This window comes from Ceratotherium simum, chromosome 24 (assembly GCF_057802395.1).
Source record: "Ceratotherium simum simum isolate JZ-2026a chromosome 24, ASM5780239v1, whole genome shotgun sequence".
In the NCBI taxonomy this organism is placed as follows: Eukaryota; Metazoa; Chordata; class Mammalia; order Perissodactyla; family Rhinocerotidae; genus Ceratotherium; species Ceratotherium simum.
In genome coordinates, this window is record NC_141923.1 from 11,860,870 (window position 1) to 11,882,451 (window position 21,582).

Here is a 21,582-nt window from a genome sequence, read left to right on the forward strand (position 1 = left end):
GGGACACAGAGGCTGGGCTGAGATTGAGGACAACAGTGGGTCCAGACAGGGGTCCTGAGGTGAGGGGAGTGTACCTCAGGAGGAATGTGGATGGAGGGGTTGTGACTTCCATGGCACCTACTGGAGGAGAGAAGAAAGGGCTTCTGTTTCCTAGGAGCCCTGCCCTCTGTCCTCTGGAGACCCCACAACAACTTCTGAGACATCCCTGGGGCTCCCTAGACACCCACAGAGCGATCTAAAAGCGCTGGAACAAGAGGATCAACACAAATAACATGAAACATGGATCCACTGCAGTCAAGACACTGCCCGTGATCATCACATAAAACGCGCACAGCACCCCAGCACAGGCCGTGCTGCGCCCCTCTCTTGTAGCTGTTGTTAGAAGAACCTGGAAGAAGTGATCCAAGTCCCTGACTCCTGCTGCTACTGATGATGGGCATCTTTCCACAGGCTGAGGATGGTCGACTTGTGGGTTATTTCCAGGAGACCTGGGCCCTTAAACTGGCTCCCTGCCCACCAGCTCCTTCCCAGCTGCCTCCTCAAGCAACCAACCTGTGTTTGGGGACATAAAATTATTTTCATAATGAATCACACAACTTCAAATTGATGAAGAGATTCAGGCTGGGGTGGCGGCGCGGGGAGGTGGAGTACTTCAACAGGTTCCGGCATCTTCGGGCCAGCCCAGCCAGGCTCTCTTGAGTGTCTTTGATAACAGGGATTTTCTAGAGGAAAAAGTAACTGAGAAGGAACATTTTTCAAACTGAAATTGTGCCAGGCTTTCCCTGACAGATTGCAAAGACTTAGGGACCCTCCACTGGTTTGAGAGATTTACCCTCTGACTCTTGGCTCGTGGCATTGTCCCGGGTAGCCTGGTTGGGGGGCCGGCCCCAAAGCTGAGCTGTGTTCTCTGCTGGGATTCCGACAGACCTGGGCCTGTCTGGGGTCCTGGCAGGTGGGTCACTATGAGACAGACTGTGGGGCCCCCAGTCTGAGCCTCATCCTGACGGAAAGGGATGGATAAGGCCGGACACAGCCAGATTTCAGGAACCATCTGCTAGAGTGCTGGCTGTCTCGGGCTCAGCCCCGTGGGCTCCTGAGTGGGGCCTGAGGGGAGGGCAGGAAGCCGTCTTAGGCTGAGACCCCGCGACAAGGATTTGAGTGGGAGGTGACCCCAGGGAGCACCTACAGGAGAATGGGAGATGAGACAGGGAAGGACAGGCAGCCAGGAAAGGGCCAGCAATGATTGAGTTTGCACTGTGGGCCTCTGAGGCTCAATCCTGTTGGAGACCCCGGGAGACAGTGTGGGGCAGGCCTCAGAGTTGTCCCCCTCAGGGGTGTGTATCCGCAACTAAAATCCATCATTGGCTGAGGGCCATTCTGGGGGGACCCACACCCCGACACTTCCAGCCTGCCTTGTGGGCGTCAGGGGCGGGCCCTGGGAGGGACAGTCACAGGTGCTGGCAGTAGGCGCCCCAGGCAGGCACTGGGAGACTGAGTGCCGGGGATATGGACACGGCTCCTACAGCATCGCTGCAGCAGCTCAGGAGAGACACAGGGGACGGAACTTACGCCGGGAATCAGGTACCCTCCTCCGTGGCCTGTAGCGGGAGGTCGGTCTTCTCAGGAGTTGAGCTGGGTCTGGGCTTTGTTGCTGCGGCTGCTGCCTGTGCTCCCCCAGCTTCACAGTGGCGCTACCTCGTGCTTCTGGTGGAGGCGGGATTTTCTGTGTGTGCTCCAGCCTCAGTTCAGACTTCCGTGTGCTGTGTGCATCTTGGAGAAGGTCCCTCTGGCACCTGCTCCTCCCGCGGTGTAGACATCTGTTGCTTGTTACTTGCTGGCCTGACGGCGGGGGCAATAGGGTTCTCTGTGGTCCCTTCCAGCCTCAGTCTGGGCAGGTCTTGGGGGCCTGGGCCTGGGGGTGGGGTCTTCTCAAAGCCCCGCCCCTCCCCTCGCGGTGGGTGGGTTCCATCTGTCTGGGCCCAGGAAGGTTTAGCACCCCAACCTGAGCGGCAGAGGTTTTTTCTCTTTTTCTGTCCCATCTACCGTGATCTTCTCCCGCGCCCTGGGGGCTACAAGGTTTCCTGCGCCTCCCCAGCAGTGTAAGGGGAGAAGGAAGGTGGGGGGCTGCAGCTCCCCTCCTCCAGGCTTGCTCAGTGAGGGAAGTCTTCTCTGGGTTTCTGCCTGCCCGCAGTCTTCCTTGGGAGCTCCCAGCGGTCCTTGGAGAAGCTGCAGGTTGGCCTGAACCATCCTTGTGTCTATAGCTCCCCGGGTTCTACGCTCGCTCACGCAGGCCCATACTTGCCCTTGAGCTCTCAGTTAAGACTTTTTTTTAATGGTTTCCACATTTTATTTTATCTATTTTTATTTAATATTTTGTTTTGGTGAGAAAGATTGGCCCTGAGCTAACATCTGTTGCTAATCTTCCTCTTTTTGCTGAGGAAGATGGTCTCTGAGCCAACATCTGTGCCCATCTCCCTCCATTTTGTATGTGGGATGCCACCACAGCATGGCTTGATGAGCAGTGCATGGGTCCGTGCCTGGGATCCGAACCTGCAAACCCCGGGCCGCCAAAGCAGAGCGCGCAAACTTAACCGCTACGCCACCAACACCGGGCCGGGCCCTCAGGGAAGACTTGAAGCTGAATTCTCACCTGCTGGCACTGCGGCCCCATCCCCCTCCACGCTCTGCCCCAGGTGGCTCAGAGCTGTCCGTGGAGGCACTTGACCTTCCCGAGAGTTCGGGACATCTATTGGCCTTGCACTTCAGCTCTCTCAGGGTTTCAAGAGAAGTTAATGATTTTGTAGGTCATCTGGCTTTTTCTTGGTGTTGGGTGGGAGTGACGCTCTCTCCACTTTCTACATCCTAAGCAGCCCTTCCTTCTCGACATGTCGATGAGTGGTCTACAAAATGCAGCGTGTGCACCTGGAGGCCTCCTCAAGACTCTCTATTGAGGTGTAAGCAGAAGTTGTAGAACTTCTATTTCTTTTTGTTTTATATCTTGTCCTTAAAAGAAACTCCAGAGAATGAGACCTCTCTGACAGGAAGTGAGCCCTCACCCTGGAGGTGAATGGAGACTGAGGGGACACCCAGAGTGCTTGTCACCAGTGTGGGAACTGGTGAATTTACCCAGACATGGCGTAGTGACTGTTCCTGACTCCGTCTCCTCTCCGTGAAGTGCCGGAGCCCCACTGCAACACTGGGCATCCTGTACTGTCCTGGTGTTTGCTCGTCAGCCTCCCCACAGGACTTGGAGGCCAGCAGGGAAAGGTGGGTATCTTGCTCATCTCTGCATGTCTAGTGCCCCTTCATGAGGAAGGGCAAAGGGCTCTGGGCTCAGTGGCTCAATATGTATCCTGTACCCCAGACCTCAGCCTCCTAACAGGAACCTCTGTCAAACCCATTGTTGAACGAGGGGTAAACTGAGGCCCACAGAAGGCCCAAGAATGGCCTTGGCTTATACAGCCCATCCCTTGTAAGACTAGGACCAACCAAAGCCTCCTGCCCACTGATTCTGTGCTTGTTCAGCCTGCCCCCTCCCACTGCCCCTCCACAAGGCAGGCTGGGGGAATGGGGAGAACTGGGAACCCCCCAACCGGGCTGCAAGGAGCAAAGACAGGGAGGTGCATCTGCCATGATCTTTATTTCTCAGGCTTCTCTGACCTGAGTGGGGGTTTTGGAGGTTCACCTTGGGATGCATTTTCTCCTGGCTGGTCGCCTTCAGCCTTGGGTCCACCTTTTGGGCGGCCTTTTGTGAACCTCCCAGCAAGGGCCCCAACAGCTGACCCAGCGAAGCCCAGGAGGACGCTGGATGACGCGGAGAGTCCCGCTGCCCCTGGGGAAGAGACAGAGGGTGGGCACAGGGAACGTGCAGTGGTCAGTGGCCCAGGCCCTCAGGAGGCCTGAGGCCCAGAGATCCCACCTGGAGCCCTCCTCCAGGTCCTGAAACCCCCAGGGCTCCGCTTCGGGCAGAGGATGCTGGGGGCGGCTGAGAGAGAGAAGAGACGGGTGAACGCATGGGGAGTGAGAGGCAGAGGAGTCAGCGACAGACCCCAAGAGCTACAGTTCCTCTCACCTTACTCAGGAGGCCACTGAGGCCCAGAGAGGGAAGGGGCCCTGTCTAGACCACCCAGGTGTCAGATTTGGGAGGGCTGGACCCAGAGCCCTGGGCTCCTTTCCTCTTCTCCCTCTCAGAACCCCTCACCCCTCCACTCCCACCCGAAAACTCACTCAGAAGGAGCCAGAAAGAGGATAGTGAGGGAGAGAAAGGACCAGTGATGCTGAGGACCAGGGAACTGGAGGGCGAGGATGGACCCTCCCTCAGGCTTAGCCTCTGGGCTGAATCCCGCCCTGGCTCTGGCCCTCCCCCTCGGGGCACTTACCCACTGACTGTAGAGTAGCCACCAGGCTGCCTGCGGCAACTCCGCCCCCGTTGGCGATGGCAGCTGCAGACATCATCTTGGCTGCTATGGAGCCGGCGGCGATTCCTGCCCCGGTGAAGCCCATGGCGCCCAGCACCACGGGCACAGCCGCCACGGCCACAACTGCAGGGAAGGGGAGCTTTCAGGTTGGCCCTGTGAGACGGACTCCCCAGATCTCCCTGACATTTCCCCAGGGGGATGAAGTGGGGGGTCTGCTTTGCTCTTGTGAGAGTCATGGGGCAGGAATGTGGGCCTGAGGCAAAGGAAGGCTGTAGATGTGGACACAAGCGAGGGGACGGGCTCACAGGAGAACCTGGACCCCAGTTCTGTTTCGTGCCTCTTTTTTGCTGTGACCCTGGGAGGCTCACCCACCCTCCCTGGGCCTCAGTTCCCCCCGTGTGAACTAAATTAGGTTGAAACACGCAGTGGTCTTCAGACTTCTCCTTTTGGCAGGGAAAACAGTCTCTCTCCCTCAAGCACAGGGTCAACAGAAGATCACATCAGAGCTGCTCCTCTGAAGAGGTGATGGGCTGGGACTTCTGCCCTCTGCCCCTGGGGGCCCCGCAGCGGCATGTGGGGGTCTCCCCAGGGCTCCTTACATCTACAGAGCAGTGCAGTCATAGAACTTTCCACAACGATGGAAGTGTTCTGTGTCTGCACCATCCAATATGGTGGCCACATGTGCTACTGAGCACTTGAGATGTGGCTAGTGTGACAGAAACGTTTTTATTGTCTTCAATTCTGGCCACCCTGTTGGAGGACGCTGGTCAAGAGCACAGCTGGAAACCTCTGGGCTCACTGCATGAGCTCCCTGGGTTTGTAATAAGTTCTGAGGAACCAGACACGGCTCAGCTTACACGTTCCCTACAGCCCTCTGGAGGATCTCACCGGCCCTGCTTCCTAGGCGAGGAATCATGGGCTCAGACAGATCCATGGCTCGCCCAGAATTGCGTGGTTTGCACTTGGGAGAAGCTGAGATTGGGCCTGGGATGCTGTTAATGGCTTTGCTTTGGTTCCTGTGCTTCAAGGTTCTCTTCACCTTGAGTATCCCACTGCTGTCCCCTCCCCACTCCACCCCTACCCACCCACGTCTTGGGGCTTGAGGGAATCCTGGGCTTGGTCAAGGCCGGTTGCTCCCAGAGGCCCAGGGCCAGGGGCAGATGGGGCTTGAGCTCCTTCCCAAAGAGACTCACCTCCTCCGATCACGGCTCCAGCAGCAACCCTGCCTGGAGACAAAAGGACCCTCGGTGAGCGCCCCCGCACTGGCCTCCCCCTGCGTTCCTGGCTGCTGCCCTCAGCAGGGAGGGTCCTCTGGAGTTGGAATCAGAGGAGAGAACGGCCCCTGCCTGGCCTCATTCTGCTTCTCCAGAGAAGTCTGACTTACTGAGAATGCAGAGGTGGATGGAGGATGTCCGGAGCTCTGGACGCTCCAGACGGGGAAGGGCACCTGCCTTGACAAAGCTCCACGCTGCTCTTAAAGCCAATACATTTGCTATCATTTTCTCAACAAAACAAAAACAAAAAAAGCAAGAAAACATGCTGTTCTTATTTGCAGTGGAATAAACTAAACTGTTCCCTTCTCTCCCTCTTCCAGAAACTCTATCCCCATCCCAGGCCACATGTTGGAGTAAAAGCCAGCCATCCTCCAGGGCTCAGATTCCTTGTCACCTTCTGCAGGAGGCCTCCCCAAGTCCCCCATCTGAAGTCACCCTGCTTCCTGTGTGTCCTGTCTTGTGGCGAGAGCCCCTTGCAGCACTGGGCAGAGCACACCTGGACCATCTTGAACTGCTTACAGCCCCTGGGGCCAGCGGGGACATCTGACCGGGACAGGGACTGGAGTGCTTGGGCAGCTGGGACCATGAGTTCTGGGGATTTCAGGACCGGCAGGAGTGAGTCAGCCAGCTCTCCGCCAAGAGGAGTCTTGGTCCCAGTCAAGGGAGAGAAGGCGCAAACTCAGCCTCAGGCCTCCAGATCACACCCAGCCATTTCTTGCAGATTGTAGCTCGTGGCCCATCATCACCTCTCTCCATCACTCCTCCTGGCCTGTCTTGATGGTTTCCATTTTTCCATTGACGATACTTTCAACAAACCAGTCTTTCAGTTCTCGCTTCCTCATTTCCAAAGATCTTGGACTCTATGCCGCACACACCAACGCTCATACTCTAGTCTCATGCTGCCCACTATGGTAACCACTAGCCATGTGTGGCTATTTCAATCTTAGTTAATTAAAATGAAATAAAATGAAAAACTCAGTTCCGCAGCTGCACTAGCCACATCTCAAGTGCTCACTAGTCACATGTGGCTAGTGGCTACCATATTGGACCACACGGAGAACATGCTCAACATCACAGAAAGTTCTGTTGGACAGTGCTGCCCTAGACTTTGTTATTAACAAAAACTGCCCCCTGCCTATGACTAACATCCAGAAACCCCCTAGAGACCCCCCACCTCCTCCCTTTATAGATTCTGACTCTAACACAGCCTTGAACAATTCTTCAGTCACACCGGCATTTTCAATCTCTGTATTAGTTTTCCGTGGCTGCTGCAATCAATTACCACAAGCTAGGTGTTTATTCTCTCATATTCTGTCATAGTTTTGGAGGCTAGAAGTCCAACATCAAGGTGTTGGCAGGGCCATGCTCTCTGAAGGCTCTGGGGAAGGTCTTTCCTTGCTTCTTCCCAGCTTCTGGTGGTCCGTGGCTTGTAGCTGCATCACTCCCATCTCTGTCTCCGTCTTCACATAGCCTTGTCCCTGTGGGTCTCTGGGTCTCTTCTCCTCTTCTTATAAGGACACCAGTCATATTAGACTAAAGGCCCACCCTACTCCAGTATGACCTCACGCACAGGTACCGGAGGTACCTGCATAGATCTTTTTAGGGGCACACAATATAACCCACAACACCGTCCCTCACTCATCCCATGTCCTTCCTACCTACCTCACCCATATTGATTCCATACCCACTCATTACATGTGGCCCTCGCAGACCTTCTACCTCTCTCCCCTCCTCTCCCTCTCTCATGCTCAACCCCACCAAGTCTTCCTGTTCTCTTCAGTCCCCCACTCTCTGAGCACTCAGAATTCACAACTTCTCCCCGATCTTCAAACCTACCGCACCTCCCCACTCTTGCCTCCCTCGGCTTCCTATTTCCCTAAGAAAATGAAGGCAACCAGAAGAGATCTTCCATGTGCTCCTACCACTGAGTCTACCCACCCCCCACAGCCTCTGCTCCCTCCCTTCCCCCTGCCTTCCTGCTTCTGTGATGAGCAGTGCCTGCTCCTGCCCACTTGTGTGCTGGGCCTACCTGTGTCCTGGGCCCACCTGCTCTTCCGACTCAAGGACATGCTCCTGCACTGTTCCTCCCTCACTTCTGCATCATCAAAGTCTCCCTCTCTCCTGGAGCGTTGTTCCCAATAGCATCCAACCAGGCTCTACCACCCCCAACCTGGAAAACAAAGGCAGCCCCTCCCTGCATACCACATCGGCCTCCTGCTGCCACCTCACTTGACTCCATTCCTTACAGCAAAGGTCCTCGCGATAGATTCCTACATTTAGGGAGAGGCAGCATGGCACCATGGTTAGGCACCCAGGTTTGACAGCTGCGTGACCTTAAGCAGTTATCTAACTTTCCTTGTCCTCTCTATAAAATGTGTAAGGTGATGGTAGTACCTACCTCACAGGTGTGAGGATCTAATGAAAGAAACATATAAAGCACTTAGAGCATCAGGAAGTCCTCGATCCGTGAGCACAAGCATATTCACCACCTCTCTCTTCATTCTCTGTCAAGCCCACACTAATCAGCCTCCCTGGCCCCCTGGCCCCTGTGAAAGCAGACTCATTAAAGTCATCACTGACCTCGATGATGCCTACTCAGGGAGCTCCTCGTCAGTCCCCACCTTACTTGGCTCTCAGCAGTGTCTGACCCAGGTGGTGACTCCCTCTTCCCCAAAACGTCTCTGTTGTGGGTTGAACTGTGTCCCCCAAAAAGATACATTTAACTCCTAACCCCTGGTACCTGTGAATGTGACTTTATTTGGAAATAAGGTCTTTGCAGATGTAATTAAGATGTAAGTTAAATGAGGTCATATTGGAGTAGGATGGGCCCTTAACCAATATGACTGGTGTCCCTATACGAAGAGAAGAGACACAGAGACCCAGAGACACACAGGAGAGAAGGGCACGTGAAGCTGAAGGCAGAGACTGGAGGGATGCGGCCACAAGCCAAGGAACCTCAAGGACTGCTGGCGGCCACCAGAAGCTAGGAAGAGGCATGGAATAGGTTCTCCCCTAGAGCCTTCAGAAGGAGCCCAGCCCTGTGGATACAATGATTTTGGATTTCTAGCCTCCAAGAACTGTGGGAGAATAAATTTCTGGTGTTTTAAGCCACCTAGTTTGTTCACGGCAAGCCTAGGACACATTTTCCTCACCTGGCCTTCAGGAAATCATTCTTTCTCACTTCTCTTCCTACCACACTTGCCTCTCCTGCTTGGTCTCCTTTCTTCTCCTCTCCCTGATCTCTGATGAATGTTGGCATGTCCAGCGCTCAGTCTTCAGACCCCTTCTCTGCTTTAGCTCCAGTCCTGGGGTGACCTCACCCAGCCCCACAGCTTTAAGAACCACCTGTATTCTGATGACTTGTAGATTGCTACGTCCAACCCAGACCTATTCAACATGTCCCCCTGGGTGTCTGAGAAGCACCTCAAACTTAACATGTCACAAGCTGGACTTTCATGTCCCCTTCCAAAGCTGTTCCTCCAAGAGTCGTCCAGTCCCAGTGAACGGCTGCTCCCTTCTTCCAGCAGCTCAGGCCAAGCAGCTGGGAGACCTTGACTGCTCGTGGTTTCCCTCCTTCCACACCAATCAGCAGATCCTGCTGATTCACCTTCAGCAATATCCACCGTCTGAGCCTTCTTTATACCTCTGCCCCTCCCACTGTGGGCCAAGCCACCAGCATCTCTCTCCAGGATTACTACAGCCGCTTCCTAACTGTCTCTCTGCCTCTGCTCTGGCCCCTGAGTTTCTGTTCAGCCTGTCACCATTCTCTCAGTAGCCAAAACCTTGGAGTCACCCTGGATTCCTCTCTTCTTACCTCATTCCATATCCAGTCTGTTAGCAACTCCTGTTGACTTTGCCTTTAAAACATGTCCAGAATCTGACCACTCCTTAATACCTCCACCACTGCCATGCTAGTCACCATCGCCTCTCATTGTCTGCGATCAGGGACATGGACAGTACACAGAATTCAACCTATCTGCTGGCTTCCAGGGTACAGCGAAGAGCAAGGGGGTTGAAATCCCTCAGTGGTCCCTGGTAGCCCACAGGTTAAAGCACAAGCTCTTTAATGAGGATGAGCGAGCCCCCCATGACCTGGCTTCTGCTGCCCTCCTCAAACTCATTGCTGTGCTTCTGTCTTAGGGAACAGAAGCCACTCGCTGCCCCTTGACTTCTGATCTTTTGCATGCCAAATGCAGGCAAATTTTCAGGACTCTGCCATCTGACACATCCTCCAGGAAACTGCCCTGACCACACATTCCCAATCTTCCTCAGCCACCTTCACCTATAGACTCAGGTATGAGTCTACTGTGCTCCTTCTGCCACAGAATTTCCCACAAGGCAATGTGGATTTTGAGCTCTCCAAGGTCAAGGGCCAAACTTCCTTCACTGCTGCCTCTCCCAGTGCCAGGGACAGGCCTAGGAGCAAGGAGGCACTGAGGGAGTGTTTCAGAGAAAGAAGTATGGATCAAGAGTGTACCTCTGTGCATCAAAGGGCATGCTGTGGTCTGAATGTTTGTGATCCCCCAAAATTCATCTTGAAACCTAGTGCCCAATGTGATGGTATTAGGAGGTGGAGCCTTTGGGAGGTGATTAGGTCATGAGGGCAGAGCCCTGATGAATGGGCTTGGTGCCCTTATAAAAGAGACCCCAGAGAGCTCCTTGTTCCCTCCGCCATGAGAAGTTACAAAGAAAAGGTGGCTATCTAGGAAACAAGATCTCACCAGATGCTGCATCTGCTGGTGCCTTGATCTTAGACGTCCACCCTCCAGAACTGTGAGAAATAAACTTCCATTGTTTATAAGCCACCCAGTCTACAGCATTTGGTCAAGGCAGCTCTAACCAACTAAGACAGGACACAAAAAGAGTGGAAAAGCAACCTACAGAAGGGGAGAAAATACTTGCAAATCATATATCTGGTAAGGCATTAATATTCAGAATATATAAAGAATTCCTACAACCACAACAAAAAAAAACCAAATAACCCGACTGAAAAACAGGCAAAGAATTTGAATAGACATTTCTCCAAAGATATACAAGTGGCCAACAAGCATATGAAAAGATGCTCAACATCACTAATCATTAGGGAAATGCAAATCAAAACCAGAAGGAGATTTCATTTCACACCCATTAGGATGGCTACTGTAAAAAAAAAAAAACAGAAAACAGCAAGTGTTGGTGAGGATGTGGAGCAATTGGAACCTTTGTGCACTGTTGGTGGGAATATAAAATGATGCAGCAGCTATGGAAAACAGTACAGTAGTCCCCCCTTATCCATGGGGGATTTGTTCCAAGACCCCCAGTGGATGCCTGAAACCGCGGATACTACTGAACCCTACATATATGACGTTTTTTTCCTATACATACATACTATGATAAAGTTTAATTTATAAAGTAGGCACAGTAAGAGATTAACAACAGTAACTAATATTAAAATAGGACAATTATAACAATCTACTATAGTAAAAGTTAGGTGAATGTGGTCTCTCTCTCTCTCACAAAATATCTTAGTGTACTGTATTCACCCTTCTTCTTGTGATGATGTGAGGTGATACAATGCCTACATGACGAGATGAAGTGAGGTCAATGACGTAGGCATTGTGACATGGTGTTAGGCTACTATTGACCTTCTGATGATATGTCAGGAGAATCATCTGCTTCTGGACCACGGTTGACTGCCAATAATTGAAACTGCAGAAGATGAAACCACAGATAAAGGGGGACTACTGTACGTCAGTTTCTCAAAAAATTAAAACTAGAATATCATATGATCCAGCAATCCCACTGCTGGGTATATACCCAAAGAAATTGAAAGCAGGGTCTTGAAGAGATATTTGCACACCTGTGTTCATAGAAGCATTATGCACAATAGCTAGGGGGTGGAAGCAACCCAAGTGTCCACTGATGGATGAATGGATAAACAAAATGTAGTACGTATATACATACAATGGAATATTACCCAGCCTTAAAAAGTAAGGAAATTCTGACACACAGGTGAACCTCGAAGACATTGTGCTAAGTGAAATAAGCCAGTCATAAAAAGATAAGTACTGTACAATTCCACTTATATGAGGTTCCTAGAGTAGTCAAATTCACAGAGACAGGAAGTAGGATGGTTGCCAGGAGCTGGCGGGAGAAGCGAACAGGGAGTCAATGTTTAATGTGTACAGAGTTTCAGTTTTGTGAGATGAAAAGAGTTCTGCAGATGGGTTGCACAACAATGCGGATATACTTAACACTATTGAACTGTACACTTAAAAATGGGTAAGTTGGTAAATTTTCGTGATGTGTATTCTGCACAATTGAAAAAACAGAGTGTACTTCTTTGCCCTGCCCCGGGGCTGGCCCCACCTTAGAAGTGAGACTGCTCTGCAAGGGTGTGTCCTGGGAGGACATTAGTAACCAGGCCCTCCAGGCTCCTCCCAGGGCATCAAAGGAGGAGCACAACTGGAGAAATGAAACTTACCCAGGCCTTTGGTGCTATGGGGCTAATAGATCAGCGCACTGGCAGTGGACTTTTGGCAAATATCTGGGCCTGAGCCTATGCCTGCTGGCTGACCAGGATCCTGGGCAGCAGACCTTCGTGAAGAGCATAAGGCCAGTGTGAAGGATCCCTATACCACCTAATTGGATACAATCTGTCTCTGGGAGACCCTTGAAAGTGACCAAATCCTACCTCTGCACTTAGACACAAACCACTCAAGCCCCAGAGACGGCATGTTGCTGGCTCTGGGTCACTCAGCAAGTCAGCGGCAGAGCCTAGACTTGAAGTGCGGTCCCTCTGATTGTAGAGCATCATTTATTTCATCTCTCATGTACACTGTGTCCCTTTCCTGACAATGTGGGTCTAGTAGAGATTCCATCAGGGACATGTACCATAATACTGACAACTTAGAAGGTTGAGCTGAGCAGTGGGGGTGGGGAGAGTTCTGGTGGATTGGTGCCCAGGGACCAGTTACCTGCAGTGGAGAAGAAATTCCTGCCTTTGTCCTGCGGTGCGTCTGTGGGGTCAGAGTCAGGTCCATCCGGCCCCTGTGGTGGTCCCCCAGGAGTAGAACCAGCTGTTCCATCCGGCCCCTGTGGTGGCCCCCCAGGAGTAGAACCAGCTGATCCATCCGGCCCCTGCGGTGGCCCCCCAGGAGTAGAACCACCTGGGGCATCCGGCCCCTGCGGTGGCCCCCCAGGAGTAGAACCACCTGGGGCATCCGGCCCCTGCGGTGGTCCCCCAGGAGTAGAACCAGCTGGTCCATCCGGCCCCTGCAGTGGCCCTCCAGGAGTAGAACCACCTGGGGCATCTGGCCCCTGCGGTGGCCCCCCAGGTGTAGAACCAGCTGCGGCCTCGACCACGTTGGATGACTGGGAAGGTTCATCCTCCTCTGGAAAAGGAGAGGGGGAGTCCACAGTAGGGTGGGCAGCTGTGGGACCAGAGGCCCCAGGCCCCTGAGGAGAGCATGAGGCCCAGAGGCCCCACACAGCACCCTCTGCCATTTCCTGAAGCTCCCAAGAATTCTGATGTGGGGAGGGGACCTCAGTAGCAGCTGCGCTCAGGGGTGATGGGAACGCTTGGAAGTGAACCCAAGGAGAAGACAGAGAAAGAGAGACCCCGCCACCAACCGAGAGCTGGCAGGTCCCTCACTTCACAGAGGAGGAGGCTGACGCCCAGGAGGAAAGATACTTGCTCAGACACAGTGCACCTTAGCGGCAGCTCCAGGCCAGAACCCAGAGCCCCTCTGCCCCAGGCCACACATCCCAAACCCTGGGCCACCTCCTCCTCCAGGGCGTCCCCAAGGGCACTCACCATTCTGCAAAAGGGGGTCAGCAGCTACTCCTTCTCCATTCTCTATGGCTTTAGCTGACATCTTGGTGGCAATGTGGGAACACCAGGTGCAGAGCCTACGGTCACCACTGTCTTTCCCAGAAACAGAGTGTGAAAACTGGAAGTGCCCTGCCTGATCCGTGATGGACCAGGGTAGGGACGGAGCACCTCTCTGTTGGCCCAAGCCCTGCCCTCTGTCCTATGGCAGTCTGTGGGCTACTTCCAGCATGCTCCCCAAATCTGCAGACCACAGCTTTTATTTATTCATTTATTTTTTGTGAGGAAGATCAGCCCTGAGCTAACATCGGATGCCAAACCTCCTCTTTTTTTTTTTTCTTTGCTGAGGAAGATTGGCCCATCTTCCACTACTTTATATGGGACGCCGCCACAGCATGGCTTGACGAGCGGTGCGCTGGTGCGTGCCCGGGATACGAACCTGCGAACCCCGGGCCGCAGAAGCAGAGCGCACACACTTAACCACTGTGCCACCGGCCCGGCCCCGACCACAGCTTTTAAAGTTAGTGACTTTGCTTGGCTCTCTGATCTCCAGGGTTCTGTTCATCGTTAATATCCCATCTCTGTCCCCCGCCCACCGCCCCCCACCCAGCCTAAGTCTTAGAGCTTAAGAGTAACCTGGGTTGGGACACACTGGTAGCTCTCAAAGACTCAGGGGAAAGGTGGGTTCAAGTCCCTTCCCAGCAGACACTCACCTCGGATCACAGCAGCCTGGACGGAGGCAAAGAGGGATGCCCTCCCCCCGACTTCCCCACTTCCCAGGCTCCTGTCTACCTTGGGAGGTAACTGCCTGAGAACGCAGAGCAGTGTCTGAAGTCCTGTGCTTGGTGAGGCTGCTAAGGACTCCAGCCAGCTAAACAGTCCCACCCTGGGTGACATTAGCCCCACAGGTGAGTCATTCTCATCCCAGGCTTGGTGCCAGTTAGACCTCACTTTTGCGTTGCTAACCTAAGGATGGAACGAGTGTGGGCTGGTCTTCAGGATAACCTAATTCCAACATACCCCAATGCCAGGAGCATTAGTTTCCCTCTCAAAATCCCCTTCTTGGATCTGTGAGAAATCCCTAGTCCTCCTTTTCACTACACTGTGACCGCACATCTTACGAACTTCATTTTGTATGAGGTCATCTCTCCCCTGTGCCCCCAAGATGTACAAATTTACAGTACAAAACATTTTACATTTGCCGACAAATGGCTTAGAGCCCTAAGCCCATATCTGTAATAATCAGGGATGCAGCGCGGGCTGGGGGTTAACAGCATGATATCTGACCAGTGGCCTGGATTGTTCATTAACAACTAGTGTGACCTTGGGCAAGTTCATTAACCTTGATGTGCCTGCCGTATTAGTTTGGAGAAACGCAGGCACTCAGAAAATACACTTATGACATTTACTTGTTTCTGTCCCTTGCCCTTTGCAGAATAAGTCTCATGAAAGTATAGATTGGTCTGTCTTTTTCTCTTGGGTCAGTACTCAGTACTGAGTAAATATGTTTTGAATGAAAGAAAGAATAAGGAGGAGAGAGGAAAGTGAGAATCGCAGGGTGAAGTTGGGGAAGAAAGGAGGGGCAGGAAACGAAAGAAGGGGCAGAATCAAGGGCGGGAGGGGCCTCTGCTTGGGATATCCTTGAACGGCCTGAGCAATGAGGCTTTGCCTCTCACGCGAGACGAGGAGACGAGGTGGCCAGCCCACAGCCCCGCCCGTCCCCCAGCCCCCAGCTTCGTTTAGCTTTGGAACAACAACCCAACCAGTTCAGCCTCCCCTGCTCCAGCTTCTCTGGGCTCCTGCCTGAGCACTGTCCCTGGCACAAGCAGGGGGGAGGTTTTCAGAGCCGGGTTGCAGGAGCCCCTCCTCCGTATCAGTTGGTATCCGCTCTCCTTCCCAGCAGAACTCGAGGCTGCAAGGACATCCCCCACCCGGAGAAACAGAGACATTCTCTGAATTTCCTGTCACTAGAAGACAGCTAGAAAGACAACTTGTGGGACAGAAAAGAATGATACCATCAGACCACGTGTGACATTAAAAACACCATGTACAAAGTTAAGAGACAAGTGATCTACTGGGGGAGAAAAACCCAAAACAGTCTCACCATTAGTATCCCCAATGTAAAGAGACTTCTTATGGAAAAATTTTTGAAAAGAACTGTCTTTAAAAAGGAATGCTAAGACTAAAAGAGGTAGTTCCTAAAGAGAGAATTACATGTGGCCAATAAATATTTGAAAAGATGTTCAATCTCGTTAATAGGAAAATAATTTTTTAAAGGAGATATTGTATGTCTGTGCACGCACGCGCGTGTGACACATCTATCAGCCAGGGTTTGGCCGCAGGTAACAGAAATCACTCCAGCTAACTTAAGCAGAATGGGTTTTAACACAGGGAATTAGGTGCCTACAAAATTGTTCCAGGATTGGAGGAGGAAGTTCTAGGCTGAGGTTCCAGGAATGACACTCTCCTCAGAATGACACTGAAGGAGTTGGCCCCGTGGCCGTAGTGGTTGAGTGCGCGCGCTCGGCTGCTGGCGGCCCGGGTTCAGATCCTGGTCACGCACTAACGCACCGCTTGGCAAGCCATGCTGTGGCGGTGTCCCACACAAAGTGGAGGAAGATGGGCACGGATGTTAGCCCAGGACCAGTCTTCCTCAGCAAAAAGAGGAGGCTTGGCACGGATGTTAGCTCAGAGCTGATCTGCCTCACAAAAAAAAAATGACACTGAAGAACTGGGCCCCCAACGATGCAGTGACCACTGCCATGGTCAAGAAACTGGGGTATCAGGAAGCCACTATCCCACTTGTTGGCTCTGAGACTGAACTGCCTCGGATGTCACCTATGCCAGTAAAATGATGCATCTCGATAAGGTAAGAACTGGATCTTGGGACTGTCTACTGTTGCTGCTGAAAACCAAGTCCCGCACCTTCCAGTTCTGGGACGGGAGGTCTGCTTGGCACAATCCAGGTCATTTGCAGAACGGGTGCTATGAGAGACTCTGGGGAATGAGGTCATTAGCTCTCTATTGTGGAGGGTTCACAGCAGGCGATGAAACAGAGCTGAGTGAGTATCACTCAGTATCTACTCCAAGAAGTAAATAACCCAAAAACACCCAGTATTTGCATGATGAGGAAAGGTGACTCCTATATCCTGCTGGGGGGAGTGTGTTCTGACACATACTTTCTGGTCAGTGACACAGAAACATGCAGTAAAAGCTTTCATTCCATTTGACTCAGAAATTTTGCTTCTTGGAATTCATTGTAAGGAAAGAATCAAAAGTGCACAAAAACAGCACGTGAATGATTATCATGGTGTTTCTAATGACAACAAGTTTGAATCAACAGGAAATCGAGTACACAAAGTTTTATACCTCCACATACTAGAATCCTATGTAGCCACTGATGATAGAGGCAAAGGCAGGTCTACCACGAAGCGAAAGAAGCCTGAGTTAAGGGACCCTTGCTTGTACCGGCTCCTTCCAAGACCCTGGGAGCAATTCTGGCCATGTGCTCACATTATGTACATACCCTGTTGGTTCTATTTCTCTGGAGAACCCTGACTAATAAAGATGCTTTTGTCAGTTTTTCAGAGACCTCTACTGAGAATCTCCACCGTGCACCATTTTGACCCCTCAAGATGGTCCCCAAGTCCCACTTCAGGGGCCCTACTTCCAGCCTCTCTCTGGTGAGGTCCCTTTTCCCACTAAACAGCCCCCGTAGGAGAGGTTCTGTCAAGACAACTGCAGGGCCTGGGCCTTGCTTGCTCAGCAAGAGCCCACAAGCCCATTGCAACCATGTGTCCTTCTGGCTCCTTCTGGGCAGGACGCCCAGCTGCTGGGATCTGTAACAATCCAGGGCCTGTGCAGCCCCGGATCTTACCTTATCTCACTTAATCTTACCTTATCTCACTTAAAGAACACCCCGTCTTAAAGAGGCACAGAGCCCCTCCACGTGAGCTACTGTTCCTGGGAACGCTGATCATACCAGGGACAACCCCTTTGCAAGCATATAGGCTTTGTGTCCCCTGCCTATATAAGCAACCCCCTCCCCGCCCGCGGTGGCGGGTGCACGTTCCTGTCCGGTTGGCCACCACCGGACCTCCCTGTAAGTAACTCCCAATAAACCTCTATGTCTGGTTTGCCATCTCCGGGTCTTTTCTTTGGTCTCTCCACAACCTATCCTACACTGCTCACCCAACTGGGCATGCAGCCACACACCAACCCTGCAACCCTCGAAGGTGTGTAACCCCCCCAGAAGAGACAGGAACCTTTGTCCCGCCACGGAGGGATATGCAGCCTTCCTCCTCACTCTGTCATCAGGGACAGCTCCAGTCTCCTGTCACGTACACTTGGGCACAGGCTTTATGCCACCCAGACTCTTGGTGACACACTGGCAAGTTCCCCCAAGATATGAGTTAAGCTCTGTCCCATGGTGGCTCCACGGAGAGTGGGGACGCTCACTTGACCTCAGCTTGGTGAATCCCGCCATTGTCCTTTAGCACTTCCCACGGTCACCAGACACAGAGACAGCATATGGGAAAGGTGTCCCAGATGGTCAGGTGATACCCACATGGAAAAAGTGATTATCTATTGTGAAGCTGATTTCTCTGCACGCATCAAAGAAGCCAGTTTAGCTTGATTAAAGCGTGGGGTCTGGAGTCAGGCCGACCTACCCCAACCATCAGTGAACAGGCCAAGCATAAAAACACCGGGGAAAATAGCACCTCCAAACAGGTGCAGGTTGTAAATGAAACGCTAAAATGTTTGCAAGGCTTCAGACACACAGTAGGTACTCAATAAGCGGACAAGCACTGCACTAAAAACTTACAAAGAAGACAAGAAAACTCGCGTTCCCGTCCGTGAGCCGGCGCAGAGCCTCCCAGGCTGGACGCAGCGCGCTTCCAGGGTTCCGTCTGCGCCCTAAACCGGGGAGGAGCGCCGCGCGACCAAGCCCCGCCCACCACCCCTCCGCGCACTCCGCCCCCGCACCGCGGCTCTCCGTGATCCCGCGCGGCAGCGAATCAGGTCGCGGAGTCTAGGGTGGGGGCGGGACTTCCTTCTGCAGCGCACACGCGTGCGTGAGTGCAAGCCCCGCCCCGGAACTGCGGGCAGCGCTGCAGCTGAGGGGTTGCTGCGGAGGTTTCTGAGGCGGCTGGCCGGCGTCTCCACGCGGTGAGTCCCGGAGCTGGAGGCGGGGGGGCTCCCGGGCTCCCATCGCGGGCCTCTGCAGGGCGCCCAGTTCTCGGTCCGGAGAGGGCGGCCCCCGGCCCAGTCAGGCAGTTTGCGCGGGCCCGCGCCGGGGCCCCTTCTGTGTTCGTCGGAGCCCGGCGGCCTCGGCTTCTCCGCTTCGTGCGCGCGTTCGGGCCTGAGACGGGGCCGAGCGCCGGTCGCGGGCGGGCGCCACGAGGAGGGACCCGCTCGCTCCTCAGGCCGCGCTCCGCGTCCTGGCCCCCGTGTGCCCGACTACCGCCCCTCTCAGGGTTGAGCCCGGTTGTTGGTGGTCGTGGCGCAGCCGGGGCGGTGGGCGAACCTTCCCGCGTCTGAGGTGCTCACCTCGGGAGGCGCCATCTAAGCGGTTTGGGACCTGCGTCACCTTTGGGTATCCGCGTAACGATCCAGTGAGACACACAGCCTCAAAGTCACCCCCATTTCACACACGGGGAAACCGAGGGTCACAGGGATTAATATATCCACCGCCGACCCGGAGCTGGCCACCAGGGGTCCGGATTTGAACCAGGGTTTACCTCTATCTTTTCCCCAGGATCTCTTATTTTCTAGGCCTTTCTGCAGAGGGAGAACATGGATCGCGGACCACTCAGTTTTTGCTTAAATGGTTTTCAAATCACTTAAAACGTAATGAAAAGCTGGGCGGGTTTTAAGCCATGTTGCACAGGTCAGGATGGTGGGACGGGCATTTGCCCTCTTGGGGCGAGGCTTGAGAAGGAGGGAAGCTGTGTGCACTTTTAGTAAAGCTGGCCCCCTCAGGCCCCCACCGCCCAAAAAAATCCCGGATTCTTATTCTGCCTTCAGAATGGCTTGGGTGCGACAGGCTTTACATAATTTTCTTTATTTGCACAAAACATTTTTGTGACTTAGATATTATTAGGCCCCTCCCCCTTTTTAGAAGATGAGAACGCTGAGGTTGGAGAGCTTTCAGCGGGACTGTCCAGGGGCACACAAGAAGTAAGTGTTGGATCTGTAGTGCACCCCAGTTCTGTCTCGTGTATCTTTGCTCCATCTCCTGCGTCCGCTCTGTTCCAGGCCAGGCTGCCTGCTCTGTGGGTGTCTATCCTTCCCTCTTTGATCCTCTTTAGCTGGAAGCATCAGTGTTGGAGCCGTCTTTGTGTCCTCGCTTGTTTGCAGGGCCTGATACTCTCTAGGCTGCTTGGAAGATATTTGTTGCCTCAAAACCCTGTGCTTCTCTTTTGCCAACCTAATGGAACATTTCTTTTCTTTTCAGCAACCATGAAGTTGAAGGAGAAAAAATCAAGGCCAAAGCCGCCAAGCTATGGCAAATTTCAAACAAAGGGAATCAAAGTTGTGGGAACATGGAAGCAGGTGAAAATTGACCCAAATATGTTTGCAGACGGACAGATGGATGACTTGGTGTGCTTTGAGGAGCTGACAGATTACCGGTTGGTTTCTGCTGCCAAGAATTCTTCCAGTCTCTTCTCGAAGGAGAAGCCCAAAAAGAGAAAGGCACAAGCTCTTTCAGAAGGAGAGGAGGAGGGAGAGTCTAGCTCCTCAAAGAAAAAGATGAAGTTGAAGAAGAGTAAAGATGTGGAAACGGAAGGAACCAGTACCCAGAAAGAGTTTAAGGTCAAAGATGCTGAGCCAGAGGCCCAGGGAGATGGCGCAGTTTGTCCTGATCCAGAGGTAGGGGAGATGGCGTCAGAAAGCCCAGCCCAGACTATTCCAAAAAAGAAGAAAAAGAAAGGGAAAAAAAACTTGGAGCCTTCCCAAGGTACTACTCCAAAGCTGCCCAAAAAAGCGAAGACGTGGATGCCTGAAATGCATGACCAGAAGGCAGACGTATCAGCTTGGAAGGACCTGTTTGTACCCAAGCCAGTTCTCCGAGCACTCAGCTTCCTAGGCTTCTCTGCGCCTACACCAATCCAAGCTCTGACCTTGGCACCTGCCATCCGTGACAAACTGGACATCCTTGGGGCTGCTGAGACAGGTAGGGGTATCCTTATCTGGCCAGGGCTAGATTGCTTCTGGATTGAGCCTGTGGCTGCTAGCAGGCTGGCTGGCTGGGAAAGAGGAGAATGTTGGGAACATAACCATAAAAGCGGTGTTGAATGAAGGTGTTTAGAAGTTAGCTAGCTCTGGGTTGAAATCTGTCACTTCCAGGTTGGTACCCTAGGCAGGTCACTTTCTCTCTCTGAGCTCTAAGGTGTCCGTTATAAAATGGAGATAATAGCAGTACCTAGTTTTGCTATGTGGGTTAAATGTAAATGCTACAGTAAACTAAAGTTTACACAATATGTTGTAAGTGAGCCTTTTCTCAATGTCTCAGAGGGGTAAAGTAAGGCTAAGATCAGCCCTCTGGACAGGTAGATCTCCATTAGTATAAGGAAAAAGTGTCTAATTCTCAAGAGTTGTCCCAAGATAAAAAGGGCTGCTTTGGGAGTTGGTGTGTTCATTGTCATTGGAAGGATTTGAGTGTGTGGTAGGGAATCGTCGGGTGGATTTTGTAGGCAGATTTGGGCATGAGGTGACTGTTGGGACTAGGCATTGTTTAAAGTTCCCTCATTCCCTGGGCCTTCTAAGACTTTGTAAAGCGATGACAGGTTCACTCACCCTGGGTAAACCAAACTGCTGACTGGGGGGAGGAGCTTGTACTGCTTGGAACTGATAGTCCAACTAGACCAGCAGTAGAATATATAGATAGAATTAAATTTCCTAGGAGCCATATTAAAAAAAGGTAAAAAACAGGTGAAAATTAATTTTAACAATATATTGATTTAACAAATTATATAAAAAATATTTTAACAGGTAATTAATGTAAAATTATTGAGATATTTTACATTCTTATTTTTATAGTAAGTTTTCAAAATCTGATGTATATTTTGAACTTGTA

General features: G+C 52.4%; 2 protein-coding genes across 2 annotated transcripts in view; one reads left to right on the forward strand and one right to left on the reverse strand.

Moving 5' to 3' along the window:
* On the reverse strand, window positions 1-19,067 carry LOC147913886 (uncharacterized). The gene is made up of 10 exons (XM_087448548.1): window positions 19,030-19,067; window positions 18,595-18,864; window positions 18,328-18,419; window positions 13,488-13,598; window positions 12,649-13,065; window positions 5,612-5,644; window positions 4,380-4,541; window positions 3,686-3,832; window positions 1,570-1,839; window positions 1-945 (listed from the first exon to the last, which is right to left on the reverse strand). The coding sequence occupies exons 1-10, from the start codon at window positions 19,065-19,067 to the stop codon at window positions 653-655; spliced, it is 1,833 nt and encodes a 610-aa protein (XP_087304674.1). The 3' UTR covers window positions 1-652.
* DDX24 (DEAD-box helicase 24) overlaps window positions 18,596-21,582 on the forward strand; it is a 19,361-nt gene continuing 16,374 nt past the window's right edge. The window contains exons 1-2 of the mRNA XM_014790514.2: window positions 18,596-18,671; window positions 19,960-20,679. Coding sequence (XP_014646000.2) covers window positions 19,965-20,679 — 715 coding nt within the window. The 5' untranslated portion in view covers window positions 18,596-18,671; window positions 19,960-19,964. The remainder of the gene's footprint in view (window positions 18,672-19,959; window positions 20,680-21,582) is intronic.

Coding starts and splice junctions, on each gene's coding strand:
- LOC147913886 (XM_087448548.1), bottom strand. CDS start 19,067: ATGGCGCCTCCCGAGGTGAGCACCTCAGACGCGGGAAG. Junction 5,645..12,648: donor GAATTTCTTCTCCACTGCAG/GTAACTGGTCCC, acceptor TTTTGTCTCCAG/GCAGGGTTGCTGCTGGAGCC. Junction 3,833..4,379: donor GGCTACTCTACAGTCAGTGG/GTAAGTGCCCCG, acceptor TCTCTTCCCCAG/GGGCAGCGGGACTCTCCGCG.